This window comes from Rhinatrema bivittatum, chromosome 19, assembly GCF_901001135.1.
Source record: "Rhinatrema bivittatum chromosome 19, aRhiBiv1.1, whole genome shotgun sequence".
In the NCBI taxonomy this organism is placed as follows: Eukaryota; Metazoa; Chordata; class Amphibia; order Gymnophiona; family Rhinatrematidae; genus Rhinatrema; species Rhinatrema bivittatum.
This window is the reverse complement of record NC_042633.1, coordinates 3229832-3246013: the sequence shown is the minus strand read 5'-3', so window position 1 is coordinate 3246013 and position 16182 is coordinate 3229832. Positions and strand designations below refer to the sequence as shown.

The window sequence follows — 16182 nt, the reverse complement described above, 5'->3', positions numbered from 1 at the left end:
TCAATCATAGGCCATCACCATTGTGTTGTATATCAGATTCTACTGGAGCTATGGGATGAATGACCCAGGATCATTTCTACTGCCTGTCTAACCCACAGACCCATCATGGGGTAAGAACTGGGGTGTGGAGAGTTTAGAGGTGTCCTGGGAGAGGTCAGAAGGACCTGGAAAAGGCTTTCTTTAAGTAGGCTTGGTATGCAGGAGGAGGGGAGATTTTCATTTATTATTTTTTAAGAGCACACCCTTACCCTTTATAATGCATGAACCATTTTGCTTCCTGTACAGAAACTATTTTTTTTCTGATTGCTTTTCTCAGAGCCCTCTTCACGTCTGTACTTCTCAGGCAGTAGATGATAGGGTTCAGCAGGGGTGTTAGAGTGCAATAAAGCACAGATGCAATACTCTCAATCTCCAATGAATTGCTCGATATTGGTCCTATATAATTGAAATTGCCACTCGCATAGAACAAGGGTAACGACTATGAGGTGGGAGGAACATGTGGAAAAGACTTTCCACCTCCCCTCAGCAGAGCGGATTTTCAGGATGGCAGAGATGATGTGAACGTAGGAGATGACAATAAATAAAAAGGGACAAATACCCAAAAATACACTGATGACATACACTAGCATTTTACTAATGTAGGTGTTGGTGCAAGCCATCCTTAAGAGTGGAGGCACATCACAGAAGAAGTGGTTGACTTTACGGACACCACAGAAGGGCAGGTTGGAGGTCATGAGGGTGTGCAACACTGAGTTCAGGAACCCGCTGACCCATGTACTGGCAGCCAGCTGCCAACAAACCCTCTGGTTCATAATGATCGAGTACCGCAGTGGGTTGCATATGGCGATGTAACGATCATAGGCCATGACTGCCAAAAGGAGACACTCCACTCCACCCAAGGACACAAAGAAATACAGCTGTGCAAGACATCTGCAAAACGAAATGGTGGTTTCCCCTGACAGACTGTTTCCCAGCATGCTTGGGACCGACGTGGAAGAATAGCAAATGTCTACAAGGGATAAGTTGCTAAGGAAGAAATACATGGGCGTGTGGAGGTGAGCATCGGTCCTTACGATGGTAAATATGGTGAGGTTTCCCAGCAGAATCAGGAGATAAATGAGTAGAAAGAAGAAGGAAATGATGATCTGTCCTTCAGGAAATCCAAGCAGAATGAAATCTCTCCCAGCATTGGTCTGGTTGTCTTGTTCCATTTGCTCAGCCTAGGTCACCTGTAAGAAATGGAACAATGAGAAATGAATTCAGTTGCAAAGGATATTTTACTTCTATACAGTACTATTGTAACTCCACCTTTGGGTGGCTGCAAACCTCCAATGGGCTATAAAAAAAAGAATGTATTAGTCTCTTTTACTGTTTCACTCAGGCCTTCTCTTACACACAGTCTCTTTGCTTCTCAGGGCTTAGGAACTTTGTGTGAGGGGAAAGAAATTCTCTTTCAAAGCCCAGAGTGAAAAGAGTGCTAGGGCACTCTTTAACCTGGGGAAGTACACTGAATCTTCCCATGCCAAAAAACCACATGAGAGGCTCTGGTTTAATGTCCAAAAATGACGTCTTTACTGATGCGTAATCAGATGGAATAATTGTACAAATAAAGTCCCCAGCACCACAGCAGTTCTCAGAATACAACCATTTTGCCCCTCAATCTGTGCTGGAATATGAAAGACACTCACTCTCCAGGGAGTGGAGCTAGCAAGGTTCCCAAGTGGGCTGGGTATCCTTTATTGGAACAGGTAAAACCCCTCCTATTTGGCAAGAAAATGGAAAGAAAATACACAGTCTCTGCACAGAGAGTCCAAATCCTCTCTCCCCAGAGGGGTCCTCAGACATAACTCATTAGAGATATTACTCACCTTTAGATGACCTTTCTCTTTCATTTATCTATTTGTACTTTTCTCGACTCCCGTGATGGAAGTATCCACTTGGAACATTCAGCTCTGGATGTTCCTCTGAAAGTGCAGGAAGAGGGTCAGCTAAACACATCCTCTCAGATCTTTTTACAACAAAAAATACTTTGCCCAAAAACCAATTTTGTAACACCAGAAGACTCTACAGCAGGTCACCACCATTCCTCTGCTTCCTGGGAAGGTCACAGCAGAGTAAGTCTTCCCTATACAGGGGAAGAAGAGGTTTCCTCAAGACGTCTCCCCAATCAAACACGCTGGGGTTTCACAGTCTTCTTACAAAGAAAAATCTTCAAATCCCCCAAACAACCCAGAACAAACCACCCTGCATCTAATGAGTGGGATACAGGAGTGGCGTCCCCGACCTGGCCCAAGGACCTCAGGCAAGATGGAGCCCAAGACCCCAGGTAGGGCAAAAATCCAACAAAGGAAAACTACCTCTACACTTCCTCCAAGCCTTAAAGCTCAACTCCACTGCCCCCAGGGTCTCAGGAGAGAGCTGCTTATAAATCCTCTCGAAGGGGATGGCCAGGAGCTGTGCAGAATGATGCCCCCTATACTGCACTAGCTGAATCAAGGGAGTACCCAGGGCCATGCTGTTAATGAGCCTGGAGGGCCATTACACTAGGGATATTATGGAACATTTTGAGAATGGACTTGCTGATGGTCTACAACACTAATGGGTACATTTTTTACCCAAGTTGAACAAACTTAGTCAGGAGGTACACACGACAAATAAAGAGCTATGAGGGTACTTTTGTAACATCACGGTAGCGCTGTGCATGTAAGTTGCACCAAATTTCGATGCAAATTGAATGCTAAATTTGCCTTTGGAAATAATGCAAATTAGCACACACAAACACGCCCACACAAGTTAATTTTGCTCTTTGTGCATTCGACTCTCCGTGCATACCCTTTAAAATCAAAATTATGCATGTAAATTCAAAGTCCACCCCAACTCCACCACCCAGAATGTCTCTTTTCTTTGGACACTTAAAAGCATGCATGGAACTGGGCTGCATGCATACTTTTTTTTTATGCATACAAACCCTGGGCAATTTTATATCATACCATATACTTGCACAAGCCCATGTTTTCTGCATGTCCATGGTTTAGAAAATGACCCCTGGGAGGTTTGTATAAAAATGTACATGAGATCACATACTTGCATGAGAACAGAGCCTTGAACTATTTTATAATAGGCATTTAAGTGTATGAAACTGGCTTTGAAAATCAGGCCCTAAATGTATGTTATCTATCTGAGCAGGTTGTGGATTTGCGGCTGTTCATTGCACATATAAAAGGTGCTCTGGGAGGCATTTGGGAGTTGAGAGGCGTTAAGGATTTCCTCACATGAAAGGAATTTCCATAAAGTTATGTGCAAAAAGAGCATGCTACCTATGAACTTTAAGGTGAATTTTTAAAGAGATGCACGGGCAAATAGTGTAATCTCGCAGAAGTGCTATTTCATAAACCTTGCACATACACATGCATGAGTAAAACCTTGCACATACAATTTGCATGAGTAAAAAAGGGTTGGACCAGTGGTGCTCTGGGGCAGAGCTAACACTTCCATGCATAGGTTGCTATTTTATAACCTGTGAAGGCAGCACACATAGAGCTATTACCTGTGCATAATTATAACTCTTTGTTGCTAAATACTGATAGGGTGAGGGGTCTGGGTAAACTGGGGAGAGTTCAGGCTGAAGAACCTGAGAACCTAGCAATAAACAGGGCAAACTGGTGGACTAATGAATAAAACTCGTATGTACCTTTACTCCCATAGCAAACCAATATTCAATGTCAATGTGTACGGGTATCTTTACTTGGGAAATTGCCTTGTTCGGTGCAGGCTTTCAGACATGCAGTTAGGTGTCTTGCTGAAAATGATTCCATGGAAAACATCAGATCAAGGTCAAGGTCAAGGTAAGGTGCTTACTCAATTTACGTGTGTATGGATGTCATTTCATCCAAAATGATACACCGTAACAGGCTACATAAAAAAATTGGTAGGTCTTCCATTTGTCAGAATGCCTTTTGTGATGTCATCAACCATCGAGCGAGAAGCTAGTTCTGAGCCATCACAAAAACATCAGACAGCTGCACCCTTGAAAGGATCCTTAGATGGCTTCAAAAGCACATGTATCAGAACATCTTGAAAAGATTCTTATATCGGTCCTGGTCACGTGCAATATGATTCATTCTTGCAGCATTTTAGAGTGCATAAAACAAATATGGCACTCCTGGGTGTACCTGGAAACATAGCAATCTACCTATTTCTAAATAAATAATAGGAATATTAGGCAAGGGCAGGTCAATGCTAGACAGAGTCATCTGTCCTACTGGCATGAAGGCTTGTACTGTGCCATTTCAAATCAATTTCAAAGATGATCAGACATCAACATACTATTGTTCTGCATGTCGTATTGACCTGTGGCACCCAAAACCACACGTCAAATCCATTATGGGCACTGCAATTGTGTTACCGTTGTCAGTGTCCGATGGCATAGATATGAATGAATGGTATATATGGGGCCACCTGCCTTTTGGGGGGTGCACAGAAGTGTGAAGTCCGCAGTACATTTTACCTACAGATTTTATGCCAGTTTTGAAAACTGACCCAGAAAAAGCATGTGCACAGACCTTCACCTGCTATTTGCATGGGTACTTTTTCCAGCGTAATACACGGGCATATTAATATATAAATATATATAATATTACTCCTTCCCAGCTCCTCCCATGGGAACACCATGCCTACTTACATTTAGCATTAGGCAGATAGTGGTGCTATGCATGTAACGTTTACATGCAAATAAGAGAGGCATTTTTCAAAGACCCCCAGTTCCGTGCATAAAACCACTGTTTTATGCTTGGAAATGCCATCTCACATTGTTATTTGTGTCATTCTTTGCTGCTACAGGCTAACACAGCTGCCCCTCCAGATATTATCTAGAACAGAATCAAGTCTTGATCCCATAGCTGGCTCTGTCTGGCAGACTATGCAGGAGACCTAAGTGGACAGATGTTCAGGCAAGCAGCCACACTAATAGGGGTAGCTATTTAGATTATTGCAACCTGTTTTGGTTACACATGAGAAGGGAGGGATATTGGATGTGAGCTAAGAAAGGGGATGAACTGGTGAAACTGGTCATGGCAAAAACTAACTTTCTTGGATAAGAAGAGAGATCTTACAAGCAGTCATGCTCAACAGTTGGCAGATGGGAGGAATATATCCTTGCACTGTGGACTGAAATAAGTGGGCAGACTGGATAACCTGCTTGGTCTTTTTGTGCATCTTGTAGTAATAGAAGAAGAAGGTAGATATTCTTGCTGTTACAGACACATGATATAATTAAAAGGATTAAAAACTCACTGTACCTGAATATAACTCACTCTGAGCGACCAATGATAAGGTATGAGCTGTCTAAATACAATAAAATAAGTAACATAAAAAAATAATAATGACCCCCATGACTGGGATACAGCCACACTGGGCTATAATCTGCTCAGGAAGAATAGGGGAAGACGTAGGAATACAAAGAAAATAGCATTAAAGCAACTGAAATGCCAGGTGGTACAGAAGAGGGAGAAGCCACTGTCATTTATCTTAGAGAGAGGAAATAAACTTCCACGCAGACTGGTATGATCTATAGACCTCCAGCACAGACAGAAGATTTAATTGAAGATGTTCATAAGACTGCAGTGAAGGGGAGGTGTTTCTGGTGGGAGATCTTAATCTGCCAGATGTTGCTTGGAGCCATCCCTACTGCAGAAAGGCACATTAGAAACAGTTAGTACATGCCACGGATTACTTTAGTCTGTTGAACTTTATTATTTATTTATTTAGTTGGTTCATGTATTTATAGTTCACTAAATCCAATTACAAATTGATCAATGCACATTATAATGCAACACTCATAAGCACATCAAAATGTTACATATTTCCCAAAACATTACACAACAAAAATATATCACAAAGCAAACTGATAAACTCGCTTAAACAAATTAGATTTAAGATGCTTTCTGAAAATTTTATAATCTTCATACACTCTTAAATTAGGAGGCAAATTATTCCAAAGTACTGGATCAATTTGGGAGAAAGCTCTTGATCTGGTTTACTGTATTGAACACTTGAAGGAGGCCGTATTCTAAGATAATTCTGACCTTTGGAGCATTAATGGCTGTGCTGAAACATAAAGATCAATAAGGTCTGCAAGAGGGAAGTTATCAAGATGCAATGACTTAAAGAGTAAAGTTATCAATTTAAATGAGTCTTTCTTCAGGGAGCCAATGCAAAGACCGTAATCCAGGTGAAATATGGTTGGAATATTTAGCTCCTGTAATAGCCCTAGCTGCACCATTTTGTGTCAGCTCTAGAACATGAAGAAGTTTCTTAGGTAACCCACTGAAGAGAACATTAAAATCATCTATTTTTGACAGCACTAAGACTTGAACTAGCAAATGAAAATCTGCAGGTGAATGCTTGGCAATTTTAAAAAAGCAGCCCTTACCAAGGATTGGATATAAGGTTTCCTTGCCATCTTGGAATCCAACGGCATTCCCAGGTTTCTGGTCTCAGGCACAATAGGAATGGTTGTATCCCCAAATTTGATTTCCTGGAACTCCATCCCAGGCTTATGACTTATTTGTAGAACTGTAGTCTTCTTAGCATTTAGCACTAATTTGTGCTGAAATAGCCAAGACTGAATAGCTGACATGCAATCTCTAAACTTAAGCTCAGGTAAAGAATTATCTGGCGCAAAAGCCAAAGGCAGCATAAATTGCAGATCATCCGCATCGATCTAGAAAGAAACCCCAAGTGCTCAAAACAGAGCTCCTATTGGTTGTAAATAGACATTAAAGAGCACTGATGATAGTGAGGAGTCCTGTGGGAAGAAGGATTTCAATTTATAGTAATCTGTTGATAACAGTCTGATGATAAAGAACTAAACCAGGCCAACACAACCAATTTAAGGCCAATGGTGCATTATTAATCCATCCACCACTTCCTAGGAGTCTACCTTCAAAAAAAAAAGCAGCTGTTATAAAATAAATGAAAAGGGAAGAGGAGAGAATCTAGGAATGGTAAAAAAAACAAAAAACAAAGTTTCATTTTTGCTGCAGTAGGGGGTTCTGAATAGGGAAGCAGGTTACGGGACTTCTCTATCGTTGCAAGAAATACAGAAAGCTGTGAGGAAGAGCAGACAAGGTGGGGGTAATGGAGAAGAAAGGAACTTTGGAATATTAGGACAAAAGACATGACAATGGCCCAGGGTTTTAGTCTAGCTATAGAATCTCATACACTCATCTACCTGGAATGCTAGAGGGCTAAAATGGAGAGATGACAAAGACAACTCACACAGAGTAGGGGGGGAATGTGATTGCAGTGAGCTCCAAAGAAAAGATAGCAAGGTCAGCAAATAGGCGGCACTCTCAGATTAAGGATAGGCATTCATTTTCAAATGCAATGAAAACCACAAGAAAATAAGCTATTTCATTTGAAAATGAAACAGAAAAAGTGAAACAATAATTCAATTTCATTCCATTTCATTTTGTTTTCAGAAATAGTACATGCTGTTTGCAAACAGTGCATGCTATATGGCTTTAGTACATGCTATTTACAGATAACATGCATTATTTCCAAAATGGAACAAATTAAAATGAAAAAAAAAATCCTAAAATACAAAACAAAAAATCCCTGGAAATATTCTGAAATGACCCAAAAGGAAAATGCAATAGCTGAATGACCCTAGAGAGAATCAAAAGGGGGTGGCAAGTTTCCTACAGTGGGCAGCAGATGACTGGGTTTCATTCCCCAACTAAGGAAACTCCTGCAGACAGATCAGCTTGTTTGCCTGTAAACTGGAATATAAGGATGCAGAGGGAACCAGGCAGACTGGAAGGGCCAAATTGTCCTTACCTGCTGACATCTACTAGATTATGCTATGTTCATGTAGCACTCTTCAGGCAAATGAAAACAGAAAGCACAAGGGAGAAGGCATCACTCTTGGACATGGAAGTCACAAATGGAGAAAGCATTTATAACATCACTATAAATCATTACAGTGATTTTGGTCATTGAATAAAAGTAAGAGAAAACCAAATAAGAGACCAGCAATGTTTTCAAAAGACATGACCTTGAATGGCAAGGATGAAGAAAGAGGACATTTATCAAAGCTATTTACATGTAGATCGGCTATCTGAAAATGATCCCCCCTCAACGTTGCTAAAAGTATGCGTAATGTTGATCCACAATGGTGCACGCTTTTAGCTTCATTATGAGGTGGCATTCCCAGGGGCCGTGCTCAGATTGGGTGAGAAAAACTCTATGTGCATTATTTTCCATATAAAAAGTAACCACAGAAAAAGCAGTTTCAAAGGGAAAATATGTGCATACTTCTCTGAGAACTAGTGCTAGGTCTGTGGATAAAAAAGTAACAGCAGATTTTGTTCCAACTTTGGTAATTTCTCATAATATTCTAGTCTCATTTAATCGCCTGTTACATGTATCGACTACCAATCTTTACTAACTCTGTTACTTAAGGATTTTAAGTCATTACGAATTCATTGTTTTTATCCCAGTTCTTATCTCCTGTTCTTTGTAAGACTCTCGTCAGTCATTTCATCTGTTGTCTGTAAACCGAAGTGCTTAGTGATTTTATCTCTAGAACCTCGGTATATAAAAAATGTTAAATAAATAAAAATAATTTAAGAATTCCCCACCTCCTCCCCCAAGAAGCTAGCATTCAAAAGGTAGAAGGGCTCTTGGTTTTTCAGATGGAAGAATATCTGTAAAAGCTGAGAGAAGCAGAAAAGGCAGCCAGGAAGGGAAAGACACTAGCAAAAAGGGGCAGGACAACATTTAAGGACAACAGAACAAAGCATTGCATTGACAGAAGAAAGCCAGGAAACCTGAAAGTGAACAAGACAATGGAGCCAGATGGGATACTTCCTAGGATACTAAAGAAGCTTACAAAGTTCTGGTTGCTCCAATGATAATTTAGAGGCAAGGGTGGTTCCAGAGGATTGAAAATAGGCCAGCATTGTCCCTCTTCATAAAAGTGAATCGAAGGAAGGAGGCTAGCCATTACAAGACAACCAGTATGATCTCGGTGCTGGACAAATACATGCTGTTGCTCCTAAAGAAAAAGGCACTGAAGTGTCTTGAATTGAGCAGATTACAGGATCCAAGAGAGCCCAGAAGGAGATCATATAAAACAAATCTAATCAGTTTCTTTGTCTGGATGACCAAAGAATTGAATCAGAGGCAATGTGATGGATATAGTATATATAGAGAGAAACTTTAGTGAAACTATCAATACCCAAAGCTTGCAAATAAATTGAGCATCCTTGGGATGGCGCCTACATTGGTAAACTAAGTTAGCAACTGACTGAATACCAGACAGAGGTTAGTGGTAAATTAATTACATGCCTAAGATGGGTGGATTGGAGGGGTATCAGTGGACAGCAGCAGGGACATTACAGGGACAGTTTGCTTGCAGATGATACTAAGATTTGTAACAGGGTGGACGCTCCAGATGATGTGAAAAAATGAGGCGTAATCTAAGAATGAGTGGTTAAAAGTTTGGCAACTACAGTTTAATGCAAACTAGTTCTCCTTGGTTTGTTGAAAAAAAACCCAAAAGTAAAACAAGAATGTCATCTCATGTAGGAACATTACAGAATAATATGGACAATGAAAACATTTGTAACTAACCTTGTATACTCACATATTGGAATTTCTGATGATTCCTTGGAAAATAAATCATTCATACCAGTATTGATAGGATAACTAAAGAAATAAAATACTGTAGATTTGTACACACGTGTGTTGTGGAGATCATAGAAATGCTATCTAGGGCTACATAGCTTAAGGAAATATGCTGTCTTTCTCGTATCTGTGGAACCCAGTGGTTGAGAGTGGTACTTAATGATGTGATAGAGACCTCTGAGAATTTGGATCCCCCGCTGAATTTCAACTGTAACTGTGTGAGATGGGAGCTTCATTACACAACTGATCAGTAGACATATGTGCATTGATTCCCTGCTCTCCTTTGGATTATCATGCAAACTTTGGTCTAAGCCAATGAGAATGAGGGCTGGGCTCAGTAGACCTTTCGTAGGCACACCAGATACCATGTCCCTGTTGATACTTCCATGTCAATAGAGACATGCTAAGCCAATGTAATCTCTTTCCTCCCCCTCCCCCCCCACACATCATCATCATCACCATCACTTCCATTGCATCAAAGCTCTAAGAGAAGTCATGAGAGATAAGATCGCCATCTGGCAACACCATTTCTGGCCTTCTTTCAGCCCAGCCAACATGTAGAATTTTGAAAATGCAAAAGCTGAAGCTCTATGTTTTATTGCCTCCCAGATCCAACTCCATCTCGAGCCCACCTGCTTTTCCAGGGATAAACGCATGTGCAATGTTGATCCACACATGCATACAGTATGGGTAAATTCTTAGATAGCCTCTTAACCAGGGTACAGTAACTTGTCAATTACCCAGGTTAATAGCTTTTAAAATTTGTCCCGTAAAGTAGCAGGCAGAGAAAGGGCAAACAAGAGAGCAAAGAGCCCTCAAGTCAGGATTCTTGCACAATTTTGAAATCACCACAGCCTGCAGAAGAGAGGATCCAGGTTCAGAACCACCACCCCCAGTCTGACAGGGCCGGTCAGGTCTAATACGCAGCAGAATTGGTACACAGGCCCAGGGAGAGCAGGAAGATGGCTGCTGCTTCAGTGGGGAATGATCCTTGTGCGAGCAGGTTTTAAAATCCGCTTACATATGTGCATAAAAGCTGGCAAAGTCCTATAGAAGATACACAAAATAGCTTTGCTCATGTAACCTCTTAAAATTAAGAGCATATTTATGTGTGTAAACATGCGCACAATTCGAAATTTCATAAGAACATAAGAAATTGCCATGCTGGGTCAGACCAAGGGTCCATCGAGCCCAGCATCCTGTTTCCAACAGAGGCCAAAACCAGGCCACAAGAACCTGGTAATTACCCAAACACTAAGAAGATCCCATGCTACTGATGCTATTAATAGCAGTGGCTATTCCCTAAGTAAACTTGATTAATAGCAGTTAATGGACTTCTCCTCCAAGAACTTATCCAAACCTTTTTTGAACCCAGCTACACTAACTGCACTAACCACATCCTCTGGCAACAAATTCCAGAGCTTTATTGTGCGTTGAGTGAAAAAGAACTTTCTCCGATTAGTCTTAAATGTGCTACTTGCTAACTTCATGGAATGCCCCCTAGTCCTTCTGTTATTCGAAAGTGTAAAGAACCGAATCACATCTACTCGTTCAATTCCTCTCATGATCTTAAAGACCTCTATCATATCCCCCCTCAGCCGTCTCTTCTCCAAGCTGAACAGCCCTAACCTCTTCAGCCTTTCCTCACAGGGGAGCTGTTCCATCCCCTTTATCATTTTGGTTGCCCTTCTCTGTACCTTCTCCATCGCAACTATATCTTTTTTGAGATGCGGTGACCAGAATTGTACACAGTATTCCAGATGCGGTCTCACCATGGAGCAACATAGAGGTATTATGACATTTTCCGTTTTATTAACCATTCCCTTCCTAATAATTCCTAACATTCTGTTTGCCTTTTTTGACTGCTGCAGCACACTGAGCTGACAATTTTAAAGTATTATCCACAATGATGCCTAGATCTTTTTCCTGGGTGGTAGCTCCTAATATGGAACCTAACATCATGTAACTACAGCAAGGGTTATTTTTCCCTATATGCAACACTTGCACTTGTCCACATTAAATTTCATCTGCCATTTGGATGCCCAATCTTCCAGTTTTGCAAGGTCCTCCTGTAATGTATCACAATCCACTTGTGATTTAACTACTCTGAATAATTTTGTATCATCCGCAAATTTGATAACCTCACTCGTCGTATTCCTTTCCAGATAATTTATATATATATTGAAAAACACCGGTCCAAGTACAGATCCCTGAGGAACTCCACTGTTTTCCCTTTTCCACTGAGAAAATTGACCATTTAATCCTACTCTCTGTTTCCTGTCTTTTAACCAGTTTGTAATCCACGAAAGGACATCGCCTCCTATCCCATGACTTTTTAGTTTTCGTAGAAGCCTCTCATGAGGGACTTTGTCAAATGCCTTCTGAAAATCCAAGTACACTACATCTACTGGTTCACCTTTATCCACATGTTTATTAACCCCTTCAAAAAAATGAAGCAGATTTGTTAGGCAAGACTTCCCTTGGGTAAATCCATGTTGACTGTGTTGCATTAAACCATGGATTTTGATCTTGATTTTGATCTTGAGAATAGTTTTCACTATTTTTCCCAGCACTGAAGTCAGGCTCACTGGTCTAAAGTTACCCGGATTGCCCCTGGAGCCTTTTTTAAATATTGGGGTTACATTAGCCACCCTCCAGTCTTCAGGTACAATGGATGATTTTAATGATAGGTTACAAATTTTAACTAATAGATCAGAAATTTCATTTTTGAATTCCTTCAGTACCCTAGGATGCATACCATCCGGTCCAGGTGATTTGCTACTCTTTAGTTTGTCAATCTGGCCTACTACATCTTTCAGTATATCTCCACTCGTGTGCCGATTTGCACATATATGGGACTTGATGAAAAATCTGATGAATCTCTGGCTGCATACCTTTTGTTTCTAAGTGGCCATATGGTCAACATCTGGTGCCCAGACATTGCTCAGGTCATGTGACAGGGGCATGGACCGATTATCGCCATTTTAAGAATGGGGTGCCAAAAAGGGGTGGCCCAGGCCTTTCCTATTTGACAAGAACAGTTTTATGAGGTAATGGAAAGTGGGAAGCAGGTCTGGGAGAGTTTCACTATTGACCAAATTTAATTATTTATTTAGTTATTTGTCGAGTTTTATATACCAGTCATTTGGATTCGCCATCACAACGGTTTATTTTTGGACAACAGGATTTTTTTAAACTTGGGGGGCATATTTTATTTTTATTATGGAAAAGGGGGTGGGAGGCTGCCCTCGGACCATCATTTATGCTACTGAGATGGTGTCATGCACAGGCTTGTGAACCGTTGGGCCGACGGGAGGATGGAATATCTAGGAGGAAGATCCATAGGTTCTCCCGTCGGGTGGCGAGGCAGGAACAGAAGACGTGACCAGCTGACCCTCGGCACTGGAGACAGAGGTGACTACGGAGGCAGACGAAGAGTCGCGACGTCAAGGAAGGAACTGTGTCTTCACCACTGGAAGTCCGCGCTCCCCCCAGGAGGAGTCCGTAGGGACCCAGGCCGCTGGGACTTAGTTGGACCTTTGAGAGATCGAGCGTTCGGTGCAAGGACTGACTGGAGCTTCACCCCTGGAAGCCTGCGGTCCCCCCCGGGAGGAGCCCGTAGGGACCGGGCCGCTGGGACTTAGGTGGGCCCTTGGAGACGATGGTCAAGAAGAAGTCCAAGGTCAAGTGCCAGAGGGTCATCGCTTGCCAGTCCGCGGTCACACACCGAGGGATCACCTCTTGCCAGTCCGAAGTCACACACCAGAGAATCACTGCTTGCCAGTCCAAAGTCAACACCAGGAATCACAGCTAGCCGATCCAAAGTCAAACACCAGGAATCACCGCTAGCCGATCCGAAGTCAGGAACCAGGAACACCAAGACAAGACAAGACAGGACAGGACAGGACAGGAACAAGGATCCAAAGTAGAAGAATTCACCGAAGCAAGCAGACCTGACTAACCCAAAAGTTGCCAAGTCAAGGAATGAGCAGAGGAAGCCTCCTTTTATACTTCCTCTGCTCTGGCTCATAGGGAACAGCTGAACCTGGTTAAAGGGATCAGGTCCCTTTAAATCTAATGAGGAGGTGCGGCCTCGCGCCTAAAGATGGTGGCGGCCATCTTGGATTTCCTCCGAGGAGGAAATGCTGCAGGACACCACGTGGGAGGCACAGGGATGGCTCCCCACCCAGCAGCCGGAGCGGGGGCCCGTGCCGAAGCGACGGGCATCGGTTCAGGGGTCTCCCCCAGAGTTCCTGTGGCAGGTCGCCATCGCGTGCAAGTTAGGAGGCCGCGCTCGTGGCCTTCCACGAGCACGGAACACAACAGATGGAGTTGTGCAAACCTTACCATTTCTTTTTATACTTACTTTGACAGGGCCACCTCGACTGGTGGCCCCAGAGGGAAAGTGTTCATGTTAGAACATGGGATGCTTTTTTGTGAAATTTGTGGCAACTTGGTTTTTTTTTTTTTTTTTTACAGCTGAGCCCTTTAAGGCAATAGCAGCCCCGTGTTTTGGGGGCCACTATCGCATGTTAAAGGAACATTACATGTTTTTGGACTTTTACCACAAGACAAAACAATGAGGTGAGACAGCCATGACATTTTTGGGGGGAGGGGCACAATATTATGGGTATGCTCACCCCACCCCCCACAGTATTGGGGCCCCTCTCATGATAAAAAATTGCATCTTAGTGAATCTAAGTCAAAGTTTGTACTCGAGGCAATGGGGGGTGTAGTCACCAGGTCTCAAGGAGCAGCAGCAGCGGAATTTGAACCTGGTTTTCCTGTTTATCTTCACTTACTGTCCTTAACAGATATGGTCTTTCCTCATGACTGCCATGGCTATTTTTTGTTTGTTTGTTTGTTTGTTTTACCTTTGTGAGATACGCACCTTCATGTGTTTCTACACAAACCCAATTTCTTTGTTGGGGCCTCTTGATAACTGTACCTAACCCTGGCCTGCATCTCATACCACTTGTTCTCCATATCCAAGTCTCAACTGCATCTAGCCATCCTCACCCCTCAGCACCTCACAGAGAATCTTTGAAAGAGTTTGCATACATCAGGTTGAAAATTCTCCTTATGGGGCAATTCAGGCGTGGAAAAGATGTGAGAGATGAGCAGTGATACGCAAATAGAAAAAGGTTAATGGCTGACATGAGTGGGTGAATGGAGTATGGGGAATTGACAAATATATTTCAAGCTGTCAATTAGTCATACCATTAGTGCAATAATAATAATATTAATAAATAGGATATGTTTTATTGAGTGTAAAAAAGAATACAACTGATTCTTGCCTATAAGACATTCACTCCCTTACACTTACACGTGCCTTTGGCCAGCATGTGTGAGAGAATAGCTGATGAAATTGCATGCAGGAAGATTTGATGGACTAATTTTCAAAGCAGACTTCTGCACTTAAATCCACTCTGAACATTGGCATCTCTTATGTGCATATTTGCCAGTAAATGTATGCAAGGTACTACAAAATTAGCCCCATAATATCTAATACAGATTGAAAATCTGCCAAATTCTTTATGTGCAAAATCTCATGCATCTGAATTCCCTTTTATATATTCAATTCTTGTCTTTGAAAATTGCCTTTCATGTTATTTTCTGCCAAGAGAAGAAAAATTCACCTAGGCTGAGAGCTCCACCAGTTATATTCTTTATATACATATACATCAGGGCACACTCCTTTTTATTATCTCTGGGGTTAGCTATGGTCCGTTGCCTGTCATCCAATTAAAAACCTTGCTTAGACAACATGACAGCAAGGAGACTGGTCGTGTGTGATTCAAGATGGCTTGTTTGCGTGCATCACGATGCCATCAGTTTATTGCTGATGCAGCCATCCATCTCAGTTTTGTGGGTTCGCCTAACTACCTCATATGGCATGCAGTCTGTGGATCCGCATATATGCACATAAGTGCTTGCCTCAAGATCGAATGCCGTAGGAAGACGAGAAGATGTCTAGATGAAGGCATTACTACTTGCAAGCTTCAAACTTGTGCAATCTTGGCTACCTCTCTCTTTGCACTCATCCATCCAACATGCACGATTAATTCATCTATGCCCTTACAGTCCAGTGAATTTGTATATTTACCAATATTATGTTCTTGTCTAAGGAACAAATTAATATATATATAGAGGCTTTGTCCATCACGTTCAGCCTGCTTTCAAACATCCTGGACACCTATGGCCTGATTCATCAAGGTCTTTTCCCCACAGATACAAAATGGGAGACTTTGGTGAATCTGGCTCTGCTGTTCATGTATTCTTGTGGACATTCATAGTACTGATTGCTAAGACTATGCCCGGTTATTTGTATCTATATGGAAGATGCCAGCACTGTATCCAACGTTAGAATATTCCATAGTTGTATAATCCACACAGCAAGAAATATTTCTCTAGCTCTTAAAGCTAATGTGAGAAGGGGTTGAGGGGTGTTTGTAATACTGTGTGCAATTCTGGTCACCGCATCTCAAAAAA

The 16182-nt window shown here is 41.9% G+C and overlaps 1 protein-coding gene across 1 annotated transcript; it reads right to left on the bottom strand.

Annotated features, from left to right (window-relative positions):
* Positions 1 to 244: 244 nt before the first annotated feature.
* On the bottom strand, positions 245 to 1211 carry LOC115081055 (olfactory receptor 5V1-like). The gene is given in 2 exon segments (XM_029585569.1): positions 245 to 469; positions 471 to 1211. Coding segments are annotated over 2 exon segments (966 nt in total).
* Between the last annotated feature and the right edge of the window lie 14971 nt (positions 1212 to 16182).